General features: G+C 45.7%; 1 protein-coding gene across 7 annotated transcripts in view; it reads right to left on the reverse strand.

The window, feature by feature from the left end:
- The window catches only part of RFX2 (regulatory factor X2), a 40920-nt gene extending 22007 nt beyond the window's left edge, over positions 1-18913 (reverse strand). For 2 of the 7 annotated variants that reach the window (XM_015886653.2, XM_015886652.2), the window contains exon 1: positions 10223-10559. In XM_015886653.2, the coding sequence (XP_015742139.1) occupies positions 10223-10301 (79 nt within the window). In that variant the 5' untranslated portion in view covers positions 10302-10559. Of the gene's footprint in view, positions 1-1545; positions 1689-10222; positions 10564-18789 lie in introns of those variants that run through there. The other 5 variants (XM_015886647.2, XM_015886648.2, XM_015886643.2 and 2 more) reach the window with 5 other exon arrangements.
- Between the last annotated feature and the right edge of the window lie 218 nt (positions 18914-19131).

The following is a 19131-nucleotide window of genomic DNA, read 5'->3' on the forward strand; positions in this document are numbered from 1 at the left end:
TGCTGCTCTGCTCCTCATTCAGCAGGGCTGCAGCCCTACAGCTGCTCAGATTTAACAGGAGAGGGGGCGAGTGCTGTTCCTCCTGGCCACCCCTTACTTTTACTGCATAGAAGAGCAGACTTACTGAAGGCAGGAAGTCCTGGAGTGGGACCTGCATGCTGGTGTGATTCTCATGGGTGAAAGCAGTATGTGAGGCACATGGATGGCATCTAGGCCTTGTATTTACACAGAGTTACATATTTAAGGTGCAAATGTAAAACACAGGAGCTACCTACCCTATGCCAGCAAACAGTGTAGACCTTTCTTTAATCCAGAATAATGGTTCAAGCACACAGTGCTGCTCTGAGAATACCAACATGGCTTGTTTCAGTGATTTACATGCTCAGTGGAAGGAAAAAAACCATGTTGAAATTGAATTTGCTTTTCAAAGCTTACTTGGTTATCCTTTGATCTTATTTAAACTTTTTACATTCTTTTATTACATCTTTATTATATTTTATTTCCTGGCAGGATTTTTGAAATGGAATCCAATACCGGAGCATAAATGAGGGGAAGGAAAATGTCTCAGCTGAGGTTGTTCTTGTTTGTTGTCTCTAACAAAAACAGTCAATAATTCTACCTCTGGGACAAACTCTCAGCCACTTGTTGTTAAGTTTTACAGTAAACCTCAGCAGATGCCAATGTCTCTGTTGAGTGATTCCACTGACTGCGTTTGCCATTAGAGAATGAGCTTAGCACTGCCCCTTCAAGGGGATTTCTGGACTTTAAATACGGGGCATAAGAACCCACAAGGTAAATAATTACCTCAAAGCACTGGAATCAATAGCAAACCTAAGACTGAAGAACATACTTCATGTCTTATGTTTTAAATCGAGACAGAAGTGATGGAAAACGTTGATTTTTCCAGGCAAACCTGCTATAATTCTGTCTTCCTTCTTTATTTCTGATGCCACGCTCATTAAACAGGAAGCAAATGCCAACTGCATCAGCTCTCCAGCTAAAACAAGGGGTCCTGAGTTTCTAATCGCCACCTGCACACACTGTCAGACACATCCTATAGCAGGGATTGAAGGTAGAAACTGAAACCAGGATGCAGGCAGCCATAGGAACAGAGATGAGCTTGGTTACAAATGAAGTGCAGGAAGATGCAACAGAACAGTGGGAAGCCTGTAGAGCTGGATGTGATTGCTAAGGGAATTTATAGTAAACTTCACCCTATACTACATCCTGCACTGGGTAATCTTTGTGCCTATTTAATATTACCATTAGTTAATGAGATCTGTGGCACCCAACAGCCAGGATGCTGAACTGTGCCCAGCTTCTGCTCCCAACATTTCTCTTGGTTTGGTGGATTTCAGGCTGAGCAAGGGGTAAAACAACCAGGGAATCAGAACAGTCACTTTTCCATGTAGAGGATCGTGACACAGCTCTGAGTTTTTTATAGAAATCCCATAATAGTCGGTGTTTTACCAAAAATCCCAACATGGGAAACACGGAGTAATGGGAAAGTTGTAGTTTAATGAGAAGAAATGAACAGTTTCTTACCCGTAGCATTGACTTGCGAGATCAAAGTTCAAGTCCAAGTTTCTGCTTTTTTTTTTGGCTGTTTGGTTGATTTTGTACATTTTCTGCATACTTTGAAGGGAAGATTTACAATTTAAAAGAGTTATTTGCTTTCTGGAACTGTTTTCAGGTTTAGCTGGCATGGAGCTTGAATAAATAGGAAAGACAGAATGGCAACAACTGAATTCAGAAGAAATAAAAACATTATTTAACCACCAAGTTCTACACAAGCTCTAAATGGTATTTGCTCCCCTGTTTATCCACCAACTTGTCTCTAGGAAAAGGATGCAGAGCTTCTATTTTCAACAGATTCATTACTGAGGACCCTCAGTACACTCAGAAGTGTTCAAAACTAATAAAAGGAATACAGAGAACAGCAGATCTTCACTTTCAATTCTAGAGATGAGCACCAACTGTTGACTTTATCTACCACCTTCTATGCTACGTTCATTTTACTTGAGGTTTTCTTCAGTATTTTCCATTTCTTTCAGCATTTTTTGCTTAGTCTCTGTTTAATAATTTGCTCTAAAAAGGCATTAGCTGTGTTTGAACTACAGCACAGAAGGGAACTGCCTTTATTTGGAAAAAACACCCACATTTTTGTATTATGTGAATAAAAACGTGATCAGATGAACTATACCAGCATAGAGCAGAATCCAGGCGAATACTTGTATCAAACCCAGCTCGCTTCCTGCCTTCACGCATCCTTTATTCCTGCAGTGCTTGTCTCCAAAGCGTGATATCTCCAAGAAATAACAGGCGTTTCCCTGAAATCCCTATCAGGAAAATATTTTGTTTTCCCATTGCCCATAACACTCCAGGCTGGAGGAACTGTGGGCTGCTGCCACTGAGCTCTGAACTGAGCTCTTCTCCTTGTCCTACCACTATCAGACCCTGTACAAAGTTGGTTTTGCTTCATAAGTTCCATTTAATTAGTGGAAGACCTTATCCAGACATTATATCCAAAGGGAGGCCATTCCTTATCCAAAACATTGTATACCCAGAAAATATGGTACCAGCTCAACTTTGGAGAGCCAAAGGGCATCCCTGGCTCTGAGCATGAATGCATCCTTGTCACCTTGACTAACACAGTGAGTATTCCAGATAAACAGGAGCTGGCACATGAACAGCCTCATCTGAAGGGTGTCCTGAACTGCATGTCATAACCTTTAGCCTTTTAATAAGCACTGTTAAGTGGAGGGGATGGAAAGGGGAAGGCAAGTATAACAAGGAACTTGATAATAAGCTGATTCTGGAAAGGCTGCTTATTAAATTGCTTCAAAATGATATGAACAGAGAAGGCACCAGAGCCTTCCACTGATTAGGTTAAATTAATTTAAAACAGAAGCAACCGCTGCTCATCTAAGAGCTCTAGTTACCTGGAAACCCAGATAAACCCAAAACACGAGTTTCGAGGGCAGCAGCAGTATAGCTGCTTTTTCAGAAACACGGTCCTCATGGAAAAATACAAATTTGGAAACAGCTTTTATTAGCAGTAGTTAATAATATACTGTAATATAAATATAAACACAGGCTTTAATTGGATTTCATGGAATCATTCATGTAATATATATATATATACAGACATATATACATAACTGTTGCATAACAGCAGCTCAGTAAGCATTGCTGTTTCTTTAAAAGTGATTTTCACAGTGGCAGGAGAGAGCTGGGAACATCTCAGTGCTGGCTGCTTAAGTGGAGTTTCCTTAAGAGCCAGCTGAGATGGAGCAGCAGAGATCTGATGGGTTTATGCTGCTGACAGCAGCCTGATTACAAGTCTTGTGTGCACAGATATCAGGCTTGAGCACCAGCAAAGGAACTCAGTGACCCTCCCTCCCATCCATAAAACTGTCCCTTTCTCATTTAGCTCAATGATTTTAACACTCCCCGGGTGTCAAAAGTGGGATTGGAATCCCTCAGACCTGAACGCATCCCTTCTGGTGTGTAGGAACAGGAGGAGCAGTGCCTTCCCATTCACTGCTGTGCTGCATTTCACCTCCCAGAACCTTACCTGTGACAGCCCCAGGTGCTTGTTCTTAAGGAAAAGTTCCACAGCTTCAGGTTTTCGAACTGGCAAAGCCCTGACAACACGTGCTTGAAAGTCTTTGCATCCTCCCTATTAACTAGCTAAATCTTGACTTCAAAAAAGTTTTGCTATAGCCATGGAAAACAGTGCTGCCCAAGAGAACTTCTGCAGATTGCTGAGCAGTCAGGAGGCTTTCACATCTGGAAGGAGGAGAAAAATGTCACACACTGAACTCTGTTCCACTCTGTGGCCTTTTGGGTACCACCTGCAACAAATGCAGTAGGGGAAGTGCAGTATAGCAAGCTCTAGGACAAGCCTTCAAGGTGCTGTGCTTTTGTAGGATCCACTTTTATAGCTGTGGCAGAAAACTATGGAATCTGTCCCTTATTTTAAATCAGCTCCAAGTGAATCTGAACCTACATGCCTATCATTGACTTGCTTAGCTTCCAGAATCCTTCAGAAGGTCTCAAGCCTGAAGCAGGAGATGCACTGCAGGACTTCGTTTAGAGATGGGGCAGCAGCAGCAGCTGTTCCCACCGTGCCCATCTGGTAAGCAGGAGTGACCGCTGTCAACACAACCCAGTACTGCTATTTATTGACACATCACCATTCTTGAGTGTTATAGTTAACAAAGTTAAGCAGAACAAGCCACAAACATAAACTGTGGCCATTCAGAAAAGACTTCAAATCAGCTTTTAAAGCAGCTGAGTTGAGGGGAGAGCTTTCACCATGTGGTGCACAAAAATACAGCACAAGGAGGCTGTTTGAGAAGCCGGAGTTGAGCAAGAAGAACCAGAAGCAATCAAGTCTTCATCCTGACCCAGCTCTGACTGCAGCATCTCTCCATCCATGCACGAGATGCTTCAACAGGCTGTGCTGAGCACTGGTGTTACTGGGGCAGAGCACTGCAGTGAGCTGTGCTGTGCTGTGCTCTGTGCCAGGGTGAAACCTCACATGGAGCAAGGAAGACCCAAAGTGGAGCCCCCAGCTTCTGCCAGCTCATTCACCGCAACGTTCTGTGCATGTTATTGCAGCTCAGGGACAGAAACAGCTGCTTTTCAGAGCTGTACACCACTAGCAGTGAGAGGGAGAAGGAGCTGGGCTTTGTCCCATGGAGATTTACTGCTCATACAGCTATTGACTGAACTGCAGACTAAACACGACCCCCCAGATTGAAGCCACAAACGGTCTAAAAACCACAATTCTTGGAAAAGCTGAGAAAGGGGGAGGCTGCTTCAGATTCCCTACACGAAACATTTTGGAATATGCACTGGAATACTGTATACTTGGAGAACGGCATGGCTGTATTTTTGGTGAGGACAGGAATAGGATAGAATGCGTTTGAGTTGAAAGGGAGAAGAGAAAGTCTTCAAACACATACTGGTCTAGTAGTTTGTACTTTGCAGCTATCATGTCCACAAAGAAAAAAAGAACACTTGCTACCAAATGAGGAATAACCGAGTTATAACTCGATCCAACCAAGGAATCCCAGCGGGCAATGAGAGGAGATTTGAGTGGGTGGCTTCCCGACAGCCTTCCCAGCCTCCAGCTGCCTCTGCTTGCCCCGAGAGGGGCTCGAGTAGCACTAGACCCACTCTGCTCCATCCATCTGCAGCATATAGCTTCAGGTTTAAAAGCACATCCTCAGCGCTGCGCTGTAGATCGAGCTGAGAGATTTAAGTCCTTGTGAATCCCTACGAGGGGGGAAGCAAGATGGTTAGGTTTAACTCTAGTCCTGAGAACACTTCTAGGTGCTACAGGGGGGGAAACTGCAGCCCCCACATCAGCTCTGCATAACCAGCAGCAGGAGAAAACACAAGGGATGCACGGCTGCAGCAAAAGTATGGGATGCACGGCTCGCAGGGGAGGAGCAGCCGGCAGATGTTGGGTGACGAAGCGGGCAGGGCGATGTTTGGGGAGCAACACGGGTTGCTAGAGGAGACCGAGCCTGCAGCAGCGGCCGGGCCTCGTTGCTGTGCGACGCAGGGAACACTTCCCAAACCAAACAGTGCCAGCCCCACCGGCCCCAACGCGCGCCGCCAGCTCGCCAGCACACTAAATATGTCAGCGGGTATTTTCAGCAGCCCGGGGAGGATCGACAAATAATGTCTTTGCTATAGTAACAGAGCGGGGGGGCTTCAGGGTGTGGGGTGTTGTGGGTTTTTCTTTCTTTCTTTCTTTTTAATCATTATTACAGAATAAATGGCTTGAGAGCCCTTCAGTGGAAATGCAGAGGAAAGGAGCTTTGAAAACCTCTTTCTTCGTTGTTTTATTTTTATTTTTCTCAAATGTTCTTAACCTCTTTTAAAGAGATTGATCATCAGTCGCTCACTGCGCTGTGACTCCTGCTCTCTGCCCATTGAAGCCCTGCACAGCACTGCACAGACACCAGCCCCAAACACAGTCCCTTTTTTCCACTTCTTTTCACTTATTCCCAGCAGTTTCCAGTCCCTTTAGATCAGGTCTGCTTTCCCTTGTGGTACCTGGGGATCCCAGGCTGCAGGTAGGACAGCAGTGCTCAGTGTGCTTTCTGGGTGTCCTCTGCTTGATGGAGAGGAAAAACTCACCAGCGAGATGTTGTCTTCTAAATCCATGAACAGGGGAAACCGATTTAAATTAACTATTTCCTTTCTTTTATAGTAACATTTGAGGCAATGAACCATAAGCAAAGATTTATAACATCTAACAGGATTTTAAGTGGCAGCTCTCTCTCAATGCAAGTGAAGAATAGAGGCTGGCTTCCATTGGGCTGGTGGAAACGGGCCATTGTCCTGGGCACAGTGGTACAATCCAAAACATAAAAGTTCTGCTGTGCTTGCTAATCATCGTTAAGGCCACGCACTGCTGTCACAGCCTTGCTAATTCAATAGGAGAAGAATTGGGGCAGAATTAGTCCCTTTAACCTTCAAATCTCAGCGTAGGCACCGGCATCCCGTCAGCTCACCTTTACAGTGCCTAACAACAAGGCTGATCACTGCAGCTGGTGGCTTCCAAGCGCAGGGTGCTCTCAATGTTCCCTTTGTAGCACGTTCCTCTGGCATTTATCTGCTCCTGGCGTGGTCTTCCACAGCACTGCAACAGCACTGCACTACAGCACTCACCTCTCCAAGACAGACACCATGACAATCTGAACTCACTCAACCACTGGATTTCAAAAAGTCACAGTAAAGGGTGTGTTTTACATAAGGTACTTCAACAGTTCTTTAAATAAAGATCCGCTTTTCAAACTACTGCTGGCTTCAGTCTCCCAAGCACCCAGCCTTCTAGCACTCGATTGCTTACACCTCCATCTCACAGGCCTCCTGCCCCTCCAAATGGGAGCCCTGGGAACATTTTGGAACATTTCTGGTGATGAGAAGAGAGGCCAGTGCCAGAGCCAGGAGCTGAGCATAGCCTGGCACCTTCAAAATGACAACTGAAAACTAAGAAATGCCAGAACTTGAAGAGTCTCCCCAGCAGAGGAATAAAAAGCACACAGTTTGCAGCTATCTGAGGTGAACTGGGAGCTCATTTGATGCTAATTGCATTGAGTGACCTCAAACTCCTTACCGCTATCCTACCTACCTCCTTATGGCAGACCTCAGCACTGAAGACTCCAAGCTGTGTGAAATCTGGTTTAAAATGAAATATGGTCAAAAGATGCTTTATCGCTGCAACATTTGGCCAAGGAAAGGACTTCCACAGATGCTCCTGGCTCAGAGGAACATCTCTGCCCCCAGCCTCCTGATAGCTCTGGTCTCATTCAATGCCAAGAATCCTTCTACCAAAGTTACCCCAGCAATGCCTTTGCTGGCATCAGCCCAGGACCTATCAGCTCAGATGCAAGACCCGCAACCATGAAAGAACCACTGTTCTTACTCCTTATTAAGTTGGGCAAATTAAGCCCAAGACTTTCCTCTTTCCATTCCTTTCTGCTAAGTGCCCTCATTCCTGCCTTTAATATGCTAAAAAGTTACCGCTGGGATGAGGAAAATGCATTAACACTGAGAGCTGACACCTCTTATCACAAGTGAAGATGCTGGTGGGGGTTCGCAGCTCAGTTGCTGGAGTCCTGTTACTCCCACAGAGCTGCACCATACAAGAAGAAGCTTCCAGTTTTCTGACTCTTAATGAAAAAGCACAAAGAACCCAATTTCAGAAAGTCACCATTTAAACAGTCAGCCTTCCTCATTTGTATCTCCTAGTGCTTCTTAAGGCACCCTTATTTTAGGGCATTTCAGGCCCTGAGTGGAGTGTATTCACAATCAAATACCATCTGAACCCTGTCTCCTTCCTTTTTTTCTTTCCCCTCCCTGAGAATCCTACTTTTTGCTTTCCAGAAAATGAAACCCACATCCTCTTCTTGCAAGAATGAGAGCAATGCTAGGAGAGTGAAGTGTGACGGCAGGAGCTATTTCCAGTCTATATAGCATTCAGTGCCTGTGCTGAGCAGTGTACTGAAGAGGCCGTGAAATGGTAATGTTCTACAGACTGCTGGGGATACAGTCTCAAATAGAAGGAAAACAGCTTTGAGAGATTTCTGCCCATTCCATCTCCAGAAACCACACAGAACTTTAACACCTCCCTTTGGCTAAAGCTTTCTGAGTTGCACTTGAAAAACTGAAAAGGAAAACCAGATGAGGGTGGTGGGGGGGGAGCACAGTGATGATCCAGAGCTAAAATATCCATTAGTGGCGAATTCCACCATCTCCTCCCCCTCCCCAAAAGCTGTGAGGGTCAGATTCCACCCACAAATGGAGCCACGGGCTGCAGGCTCACCCAGTGAGGCCTTTTCATTGTGCTGCTTGGCTCCAGGCTGCTAGGCAACCCGAGTAGCCGTGCTGCTCATATGCATTAAGTATTAACTATTATTTCATTCCTTTCCCCGTTTGATAAAAAGGCAGCAACCTCAGTTCCCAAGCTTTTCTCTCTGCAAAGCAAATGCAGGCTGGACACAGCAGGAAGTGGGGTCAAAGCCACATAAGAGTTGAAGACCTCCAGGGTTCTCAACCCCACAGGATGCTCTTAGCAAAGCTGCTTTGGATGCATAGGATTTACAGCACCTGGTATTAACTACCTACCCTAAGTGCCCTCCTTGGGACCTCAGTGCTCAGTTTGTTGTGCAATGAGATGCAGGCAGCCTGGGAATGAGGTGATGCTCTGTGCTGCCTGCACCAGGATTCAAAAGCCTTGAGTTCAGGTTAGAGCCCAGAGGGAAGCGATGCAAACATTGCAGCAAGTCAGGTGAGAAGAAAGCAGCAGTGTGTAGAAGCTGCAGAGATACTTCAGGTCTGCAAAAAAATCTGGCAACATATTCCTACCAGTCAACCATACAACTTGATGGTAAACAGTAAGCACTGATATAACAAAACAGGGTAAACTGCTCCCGGCAATTTAGATGTAAGTGGTTCATATTTGAAAAGCAGGAAACTATGACTGAACAGTTTTATTGCAGGAATATGCTACGTTAATAAGTGAGCCAGTAAAAACCAAGCAGTAAGAGAGAAAAACTCCTTCTTTGTACAAGTTTCTTCCATCCCTGCCTAGGACATCTTCCAAGTCCAACACATCAGTGCTGATACACCAATTACTCAAGAGCCTGGTTTAAAACTTAGGTGACACTCCTGCATGGTGATAACTGGGACCCTTTATAGCAAAGGAAGGTCTCAGCAATGACAGCAAAGTCTCAAGAAGAAGATATGCAGAAGTTGTCACCTGCAAGACAAGGGCAAGGCAAGCTGGAGCTGAGTGAACAGCTGCTGAGCTGGATGCACAGCACTGAGCCCAGTGACATTTCTGTGTAATTACTAAACCTTAAGATCCATTATAATGTTAATTTGCCGGCTGGCTGTTGTGCAGCAGCGTAATTAGATGTTGTGTAGCTGAGATACAAACAGGAAGGAATGCAAGGAATGCCACTGCTTAGGGACTGGGCACTGCTGGAGCGGAGCCCATGTGGAATGGTGCTGAGCTGGCACAGAGCTGGAGCATCCATGCAACACCAGGCTGTGAAAGAAAGCCATGCACTGAGCAGGGCCTGCTCTGTGACCCTCCTCTGGGGCACGACGGGCTCAATGCAGCACAAACACGAGCTGGTGAGCAAAGCACCAGGCTGAGCCATGGGGTGTTGTCAGGTGAGCATCCCTACAGTCTTGCCCCAAGGCAGGATTGATACAAGGGTACGACTCGGTATCACACTTCACATTTCCTCATTCCAAACAAAGAAAGTAGTATCTGCTACAACCGAGGGCATCCTATTGATTTATGTCACTATTTTAACTGATGTTTTCAAGTTAAATCTTTCCTTTAATAGAGGCCAGACAGAAAATGTTTGTTTTTCAAGTTATGAGACATTTCCTGAGCTGGGGATTCACTTGCAAGCAACAACAGTGGCCTACAGCGGAGGATGACAAAACCCTTCAGATATTAAAACAAATTTCTTTATACATGGCTTTGCCTTATTTCACAATTAAGAGAAGCAGTAATTGCTTTGCCTCCCCCCCATTTACAGCATGTTACAGAGCACACGGTACACAGAGCAGCGTTTGATGAAGGAGCACGAGAGTGAAAAGCAATACCCCAAACATCACCACCTTTCCCTGGGAGACTGCGGGTGGTGGTGGATTGAGCTGACAAACAGAAGTTACTGACCATAAGCACCGCAGTTGGGACACCTTCTTATTCTTGTCCATGTTTCAATTGACAACATCTTGCTGAGGCTCTGTTCCATAGGGAGAGATGCTCGGCCCTTGTCCACCTGAGCCCTTGTCTGCACTCTCTGTAATACCAGCAAGCTACACAGATTTCAGTTCTTCAAACTGAATGCGATTGCCACTTGGAGAAGAACTGGGGCTCTTCTGCTGGTCCTGAAGGAATGAGGAGCTGCCTGGGCTGGACAGATGTTTGCTAAGATACACAGAGCCCAGTCAACAGTTCAAGGATCAACAAAACTGTTATTGTACCAAGCAAGGCCAACCTCCCTCACAGACACCACAACTGACTTAAGAGACTTCTGTATCAGAGCTGGATAAAGCAGCTGCTTTGTGCCTGGAGCAATCAAGAAGGTGGAGAGATGTTGCCTGGAAGACAAGGCGTGCTGAAGCCCAAGTTCAGTACTGCAGATTAAAGTGCTCCAGAGCTGTCCAATAACACCCACCCCAGCCATTTGTCTTTTGCACAAAGCACGTGGCTAAAAAATAGTGAATTCCATCTGAGTCCTCAACAACTTTTCTTGTATTCTGCTGAAAAGAACAATGAAGGTTCATCATTAAGTGAAGAAGACGGAGCTCAGGCTGAAGCATTAAAAGCCAAGATCCTGCTCTTCTGTGTGGGCCATTAAGCTTTCAATGGAGTTTTTCAATAGGAAAGATTGCACAGGTGGCTTGATTAAATCACCTCAACCTCATTCTCCTGTCTGAGCACTGCAGCTTAAAAAGCATCAGAGGAGGCAGTCAGCACTTGTAGCTTTCAGTACCATTGAGCAGTTTCCTTTTTTTCCTCCTTTCCAAACTAGGAATTGTTTGGCTGTTGACCCATTTCTGCTCTCCATCGATTTGCTCTTCATTAACTGAATTCCACAAACCACTCTTTAAAATCAGAAAATATGTACTAACGCTGATCTCACCACAGTCTTCCTATTTGCAGCATTCATTCCCCACAAGACAAAGAAGAGGGGGGAAAAAAGAGGTGGGAGTGGAGAGGACAGGTTGGGAAGCATTGATTACAGATGGGTTTTGGCACTGTCAAATGAAACACCAGTTCGTTGTTACTCAGAGTATCAGGCTGGGGTTTCTACAACATCCATACTTGACCCTTTCGTACTCCCTGACTCATAGGTCTCTCATGGGCCGTGATCTGAAGGTATTTACAAGACAAACGTGCTTCAAACAAGTTGAAGGGTTTTAAAAAAGCTTGCGATACCTCCGGAGCCTCAGTGCAGCAGGTAGCCAGCAAGAGCCCCTGCACCACCAATTGTAAAAGCAGAATGATTTGCTGCTTTCAAAGGCAGTTAACCTTTTCTGGCTCAGTTGTGTATTGGGATTCGGGTGGGGAATAGAGGGAAGAATTCCTTCACTGAAGCCAGATGGAATTCCAAATCTAGGCAGCTTAGTCAATGAGCTAAGGGGAAGATGTCAAAACATGCTTTCCATTAACGTAATAGCAGAAAACACAACGGGCTTGAAATACTATATACAAACAATTACTGTTCTGTAACAGAACCCATGCCAATACAAGGGATTTTATAACCATAGTTAGCTTAAACTAACGGCAACAGAGTTGTAAGTCAGCAATATGGTATTTTATTCTTAAATATTTGTTTGGGATGCTACTTGACATCAGACTTCAGTCAAAATAAACATCAGCAATGACATATTACGTGATCCCATCTGCCTATTTCAAAGGCGAAAAAAGTAGATTTAGTTCAGCCTGAATTTCCAGGTTCAACTTTCCAAAAGAGAAAGCTCAGTGTATTAATTTCACCAAAAAAATACTGTGTCTTTCTGATAGCTGCAGCAATGCTGCTTGTATCCACTTGCAGAGAACAAAAAACCAAATCATGTTTGCAGCCTTGGTCTCTTGCAAGTGTGCACACGTGCGTCCCAGCGAGAGTTTTGTTTGTGCTTCTTGCAGCGATATAACACTCACTGTTGATATAAACTCATGAAATGGCATCAGTTCAGAGATTACTTTACCTTCCAAAGCAGGTTTCCAGCACACTGTTGTCCCAAAGGAATTGCAGAGCACTGTGCCCAGCTGAGTAATGATGCTGGTGGTGGAGGGCAGGGAAAGCTGCAGGATGAAAATCCTGCCCTGCTAAGCCATTATGAGACCCTATTATTGCCTACCTTCTGTAACTGATCCTACACTTTCCACTGCTCAGCACATGCTGATTTGGGGGAGAAGTTCACTTCCATAGAAGATACAGCAAGTTCAACCCTTATCTTAACCTTCTGGTACAAGCTACTAATTTCCATAACCCCTTTTTTTATGAATACCTTTCTCATACAAAGAAAAAGATATAAAAATTTCATAAAGGCCACCAGCTGTTCATTTCTCCCCAACTTTCAGTTCATTATTAGTCCAGGATGGCAATAAGCCAGAAGCGTAGAGTAAAAATATATCCATACACAATTCCCTTTGCTCCACCAGAAGCATTGCATAATGTTTAGGCTGTGTAATTCAGTCCTCATATATAAGAAAGCAGCAAGGAATCAGAAGATACATTCACACTGTGTAATGTTCCAATATAAGAATGCAAGTTCGACCAAATAGCTGCCAAAAGGAAAGCTACGACAAAAATTCCTTAATAATAGAATAATGAGAGACTCCTCACCAAAGTATTAAGTAATTCTTCAGGGAAAATGAATAAGAATTGCAATGTATGATGTATTAATTCAGTAATTTTGTAGCACTTAAGAAAAGAGCTCGAGTGTTAAGGACAAGAGGTTAGGATACAGCTGGAAAAATTCAATCCACAGCATAAAGTGTCTCTTAAAATGTGCAGTGAGTGGGAGCGTCACCGAGACTATTTGGTGTTTCTAATCAGATACTGCAAACAGAATGACACGGAATAATGGCTTTAGCTCTCCTATAGTTTGTGCTACCAAATATTATTGCTGAAAAGTTCACTTTTTGATGTGTGTTCACCTGGATTGTGAAGCAGGCTGAAGAATCGCTGTGCTTGAGGCACTACAGCAAAACCTCGTCCAATCACTCTTTTCCCCACAAGCACCTCTCAAAGTAAAGAATTTCTAAGCCCCATCCTGTCCTCCAGTTCCTCGTGCTCACAACATGTCTCTGAGCACGCTTACAGGTATTGAGTTTTTCCCCTTTTGAAACATGGAAATGAAAGCACAGAGCAATCAAAGCAACGTTTCCCAAACAGGCTCAGAAGTGCTGCTAGATGCAGGGCCTGGAGCAGAAGATGGGAGCTGTAGATCAGAGATGAAGCAGAGCCTCGTGACATGGTCCTGCAGGGGAGCTCCAGGTAGCACAGCTCCCTGGGACACCCAGCAAGGACTGGGTCTGGGGACACATGTGGAAGAAGCATCCTTTGGTGTGCTGTACTCTGCAACTACACTGCATCATAATATATATATATATATAAATATGGATACAAACATATGCATACATCTCCTCAGAGAGCTGCAGATATAGCCCCGGGTCTGAATTAACACAGATTCTGTTGACAGACATCCTCAGATGTTTTGATATTAAAATGTCTCCTTTCGGTCTTCATTAAAGCAGTGATGATTAGCACTTTTTACTAATAAGCTATGAAGGCATGCTACCTATGAAGCTAAAGACAAACACATTTCCCTACAGAGCAACAGCAGGGAACTTCAGAACTCCTGAGCACTATAATACATCACATCAGGATTTTACAGGTGATTTCATCCATGAAACCAATGCAGAAATGGACCTGGTCCACAGCTTGTGTTTGAGAGGCACCCCCTGCTTTGCTGCAATCAGCCATGAAAATGCGAGAACAACAAAGAAAAGGGTATTGCCTGGTTATCAATGAGCATTTTTTGACCTTGTGGGCCACGAGGAACCAGAACAGCTTCAAATTACCTCCAAAACATGGACTTGCAGTTTTATATTAAGCAGCAATAACAAGAATCTGTGACTCCATAACACCACGGCTCATTCCTCTCTGTAGGTAAGGGGAGGTTTGCTCTCAGGGACGCTGATCTCCATCCAGCAGGGCTCTGTAGCTGAGCCAGCCTGAAGACGTTCATGTTCTGGAGGCCAGCCCTTGAAGACACATCAAGCTTTTCCCTGGTAACAGAAGGCTGTGGCTACAGCCGTTCCCCCAACAACCCGGAGGATTACGCAGCAGGCAGTGGATGAGGCACAGCACTGGAATGTCTTGGACAGGGACTGCAGGGAGGTTGCTGGGACGGCAAAGCGTGCTGCCAGCATGAAATCATTAACCCCCATCCTGGTTATAAGGCAATCCTTCCTCTGCCTTCCAGTGGAAGCTCCTTGGGGCAGACAGCAGCTCTGCTGTACTTCTGCACAGAGCTTGGATAACGTGTTCTCAGATTACGCCGGGGTTCCTGGCACTGTAACTGTAACTCAAACATGAATGGTTTTTAACTGATAGCGGAGAATAAGACTGAAAGAAGTTACTGCTACTCGGTTCCATCCAGCTCAAGCCAGGTTAAATATGGGACTGACATAGAATTTCAGCGTCCAGGTAAACTCCCAGGAGCACACAATTCATTAAATGCTTCAGCACCCCAACAAAACAGTAGTTTTTCTAACCAGGGTCTAGATTGGAAAGAAGGAGAATGTCAAAACCAGATACCAAAAAGCATTTGTGGTGCTCCGGTATAATTTGAAGCAGGCGTTATCTAATGGTCACAGCACATAAGACAACGCACTGAAATGTAAATACATACATTTATCAGCACAGTAAACAGGAGTCCTGGTCCTCTAACTGCCTAAAGAGCTGCCTTTCAGCTGAGAAAGAAGAAATATATCCATGCATGGACACTGAGGTTACAGCACTCGTGGACAAAGTGGTGCATCAGCACAGGGTACAGGTCCAGGCAATGCAATTTTTCCTTCTTGTTGAGGACTTCCTCCAGCAAAGTATTGACTTGTGACAAGAAAAAGGATCTGACTGTTTTGTATTTGCTTTGTACAGCCATCACCGGCACAGCATCCTGTGACCCCTGTTTCTTTGAAAGCAACTGCAACAAATTGGCAGTTGCCAATTTCTTTCACAGCTTTGTCACTAGGACTCATTTGTCTTATGCTGAGACTTCTTTGGGGTTTGTTAAACACTGAGAAAGAAATTCTTAATTTACTAATAGCAAATCTCACTTAGAGGAAAAGCACACTCAGCAATCACCTTTGAGCTGCTTTTCAAATGCCTTCATCTGGCACTTCTACAGCCCTTAAGTCCTGTGTAACATCAGACTAAGAAAACCAAAACAGTTCATAGAGCTCTCTATGGGAAGTGCTTCTCGTGCTTCTCCTTGTAAACGCAGTGCTGGATGGATGCTGTCTATACCCAGCATGATAAGCTGGATCTCATTGGGGGAGGAAGACTTTTAGTCACTGACATGAAGTTCCACGTCCACACCAAGCACTGCTTTAACAAGCCAGCTGAACGATGCACACTGTATCACAATCATAGCTACCATTCATCAATACCCGGCCTAGAGCTGGAGGTGCTGCTTGTTTTCTTCTGCTTATTTGTTACACAGTTTGTGTAACAATGTGCACTGATGTATCTCCATGTTATCTGTGTTATGGAAAGTGATTATTTGTAGTTAGTACCCTCACAAAAGGATTCTTCAGTGAATTAAGAGGTACGTGGCTTGCGCTGAATCCATTTTCATTACCTATTTATGTATTTATGGCATAATTAGTTCGCACATTACTTAGACAGACAGCCTACCACCAGCAAGCCAGCGCATTCTTAGACAATAAGGTGGATTTGTGAATGTTTGAACACAGGAATAAAGCACTGCCAGCACAAACAAAACAAACCACCCCCTCTCAGAGCAGGGATCACAGAGAGAAAGCCCGTGTGCATTTCAAATAGGAGAAACACAACCCCACACCTCGGGGCTGCACACACGGTGCTCGGGCCCACAGGTCAGGCTGCAGCTGCCCAGTGTTAGCAGTGCTGGCATTTGTTTCATGGGAGGGAAAGGGGGGGAAACTGGTTTAAATATAACTCGGCTGCCTCCAGCAGAAAGTTTGGCTGTAAGATAAGCCTGTTGAATCAGCACTGCCCTCCCTGTTGTGTGACTGTGCACACTGCGGGATGCACTTAGATTTAGAGCATTAGAACAGAACGGGGGAAATATGCTAAGATGCATTAAATCAGCTTTGTTTATAGGCCTGTATTAAAAGCAAAACCGTGTTCTGATTCAACTTAGCAGCTGTCAATGCTCCGAGGTGTTACAAGTATGAGACTATTTAAAGACAATGACTGGCGCCATCTATTTCACTTTGATGGAGCCAGGAAAAGCTGCGCTGACTGAGGCTCTAAATTGATGGCAGCTCTGAAGATGTTTTGTCACAAAAGGTGTAGGAAAAGGAATGGCAACAAGTGCAGGACTTACTTTTAGTGGCAATGAATGAGGAAGCACAAGAAGGATGTGGAGCTGATGGAGGGGGTGCAGAGGAGGCCAGGAGGATGCTCAGAGGATGCAGCACCTCTGGTGTAGAGCCACAATGAGGGCTGGGGTTGTTCAGGCTGGAGAAGAAAAAGCAACTGGGAAACTTCACTGCAGCCTTGTGACCTAAAAAGGGCCATAGGAAAGCTGGGGAGGAACTCCTTATCAGGGGGTGCAGGATAATGGCTTTGAATCAAAAGAAAGTGTGCTTAGACAGGATATTAGAAAGAAAGTCCTCATCATGAGGGTAGTGATGCTGTCCAGAGAAGCTATGGGTGCCCCATCTCTGGAGGAGCCCAAGGCCAGGTTGGATGGGGCCCTGGGCAGCCTGAGCTGGTGGTGGGCAAGCAGCCTACAGCAGGGGTTGGGTTTAGAGGTACTTTAGGGCTTCTTCCAACACAAGCCATGCCATGGTTCTAATTTACCCCAAAAGAGAGCAAGGACACGCGGCATCTGTCAGTGCCATTGGAGGTAATAGCTGCTCATGTCTTCATAAATTACAGCCTTAAATTACCATTTCACACTCACACGGATACAAGAAGTGTATTTCTGCTGTCTCACCACGCAAGTACACACGCACACAGGTATCTATCTAACACACAAGTTAATGATGACTGTGTGTCAATGGCACAGCAGGAAATGCAAAGCAATTGGGAAGCCCAATGGAACCACTGGGAAGCCTGACAGACCTGGCGTTCCTCTGTAGCACTGGATGCTCCTGATCATCCCTTGGATTCACTGGTATTTTTCCCATTATGCAGAAGGCAAGTAGGGACAAAGAAATTCCAGCTGTCAACCCTCACTTTTGCAAGTGTTTTTACCCCTTAGGCCAAGATCCTACACATACACAAAGATCCCAAGTTCCCTTTGGAAAGATGGGCATTCCCAAGCCCTGCTGTACAGGAACAGCTTTGAGAACTCCAACTCTCAAGACTCAGAATGAAAAGCTCACAGCCCCTAGAGGCAAAATATAAGGTGACCAGCAAGGTTCAAACTAATGTTACACCCCTTAGGACAGCGATATGGAGAGCTAAGGAGACAGCTTTCTTTTCTCTCTTTTTATTACATAGGACTTTCAAAATGAAACAGCAAAGCCTCCCTGGGAGCCCCCCCCCTATCCCAGCACTGATGTCAGCATCGCAGCTCAGTCCTGCGAGGGGATGGGTTCATCTTGAGCTCAAGCAAACGCTTGCAGGAAGTCAAACAGAGCAGAATGAGCTTCAGGTTGCTGGAGCTTTACGTTTTGATTGATTTCTGTTTTCTTTCTTCCCCCCCCTCGCCCTATATCAGCAATAGCTCCGTGTTCCCTAAGGGTTTGTAGCTGAGAGCTGCAAAGTTTGGCTTGGAGCGGATGAGAAACCCACAGCCAACCAATGGCTCTGAAGCTGAGCGTGGTCACTTTAAGGACTAAAAAACATCAAGCGTTTCTCCAAGTTCCACTTTATCCCGGCTTTAACTAAGTACAGTTTGCTTCCTCCTGAAGCACAAGCGAGAATCACATCCATCCCTTAAGTCAAAGAAGGGAAAGACTGGATCCCAGAGCAGGAACAGGCACATAGAGATACATAGAGATACATAGAGATACATAGAGATACATGGAGATACATAGAGATACATAGAGACTCACAGCCCCGCTCGGCTCAACGTGCTTTATTACAGCGGCCGGGACGAAGCGGGCGGTGTCGGCTGCTCCCCGCCCTTAGAGCCGCTCCCGTCCCCGGATCCCAGCTCACCCTCCACTCTTTATTTCCCTCGTTGTTCACGTTGTTCCCACACAAAACTCGGCTCCGAGCCGAACTCTTTTAACGCTTACAACACAAAAGATCCCGATAAACTAGAAACCAAAGCAATAAATACATACATTCCCCACAGCAATGAGGGCACAAGTTGTCACCCCCCTTCCAAGCACTATTTCCCTATGGGGAACGGGCCCTGAGCGGCTCCTTCACCCCACAGCGCCCGGCCGAGGCCTCACCCCGCTCCGCAACGGGACACCGCACACACCGGGCCCGTCCCGTTCTACCACCCCTTCTTTTAAGTAACATAAAGCTTCAACCGGCTCCATACTCCACTCACCTGCTCTCCCCGCTGGGCTCCGCTGTGCTCCGGCCGCCGGGGCTGAGCGCCGCTCCCGTTGGCAAGGAACAGTCTCCAGGGCTACGGTCACTATGGCGCCTGGCGCCGGGTCTCGAAGCAACTGTTGCTACCCTCTCCCTGCGCGTCACCGCACTGCCCCGCCCGCTCTTATAGGGGGCGTGGCCGGTTCTATGGAGCCGTTGATTGGCTTAGAGGTTGTCGATCAAAAAAGTAGGCGGGGGTGTTGTGAGGATTAGCCAATGGTAGCGAAGGGGGGGCGGGGCTAAGAGTTGGCGGGCGTTTTAGCGCTCTGGCGGGAGGAGGGAGGGCGGGAGGTGCTGT

Source organism: Coturnix japonica, chromosome 28, assembly GCF_001577835.2.
Source record: "Coturnix japonica isolate 7356 chromosome 28, Coturnix japonica 2.1, whole genome shotgun sequence".
Classification (NCBI taxonomy): Eukaryota; Metazoa; Chordata; class Aves; order Galliformes; family Phasianidae; genus Coturnix; species Coturnix japonica.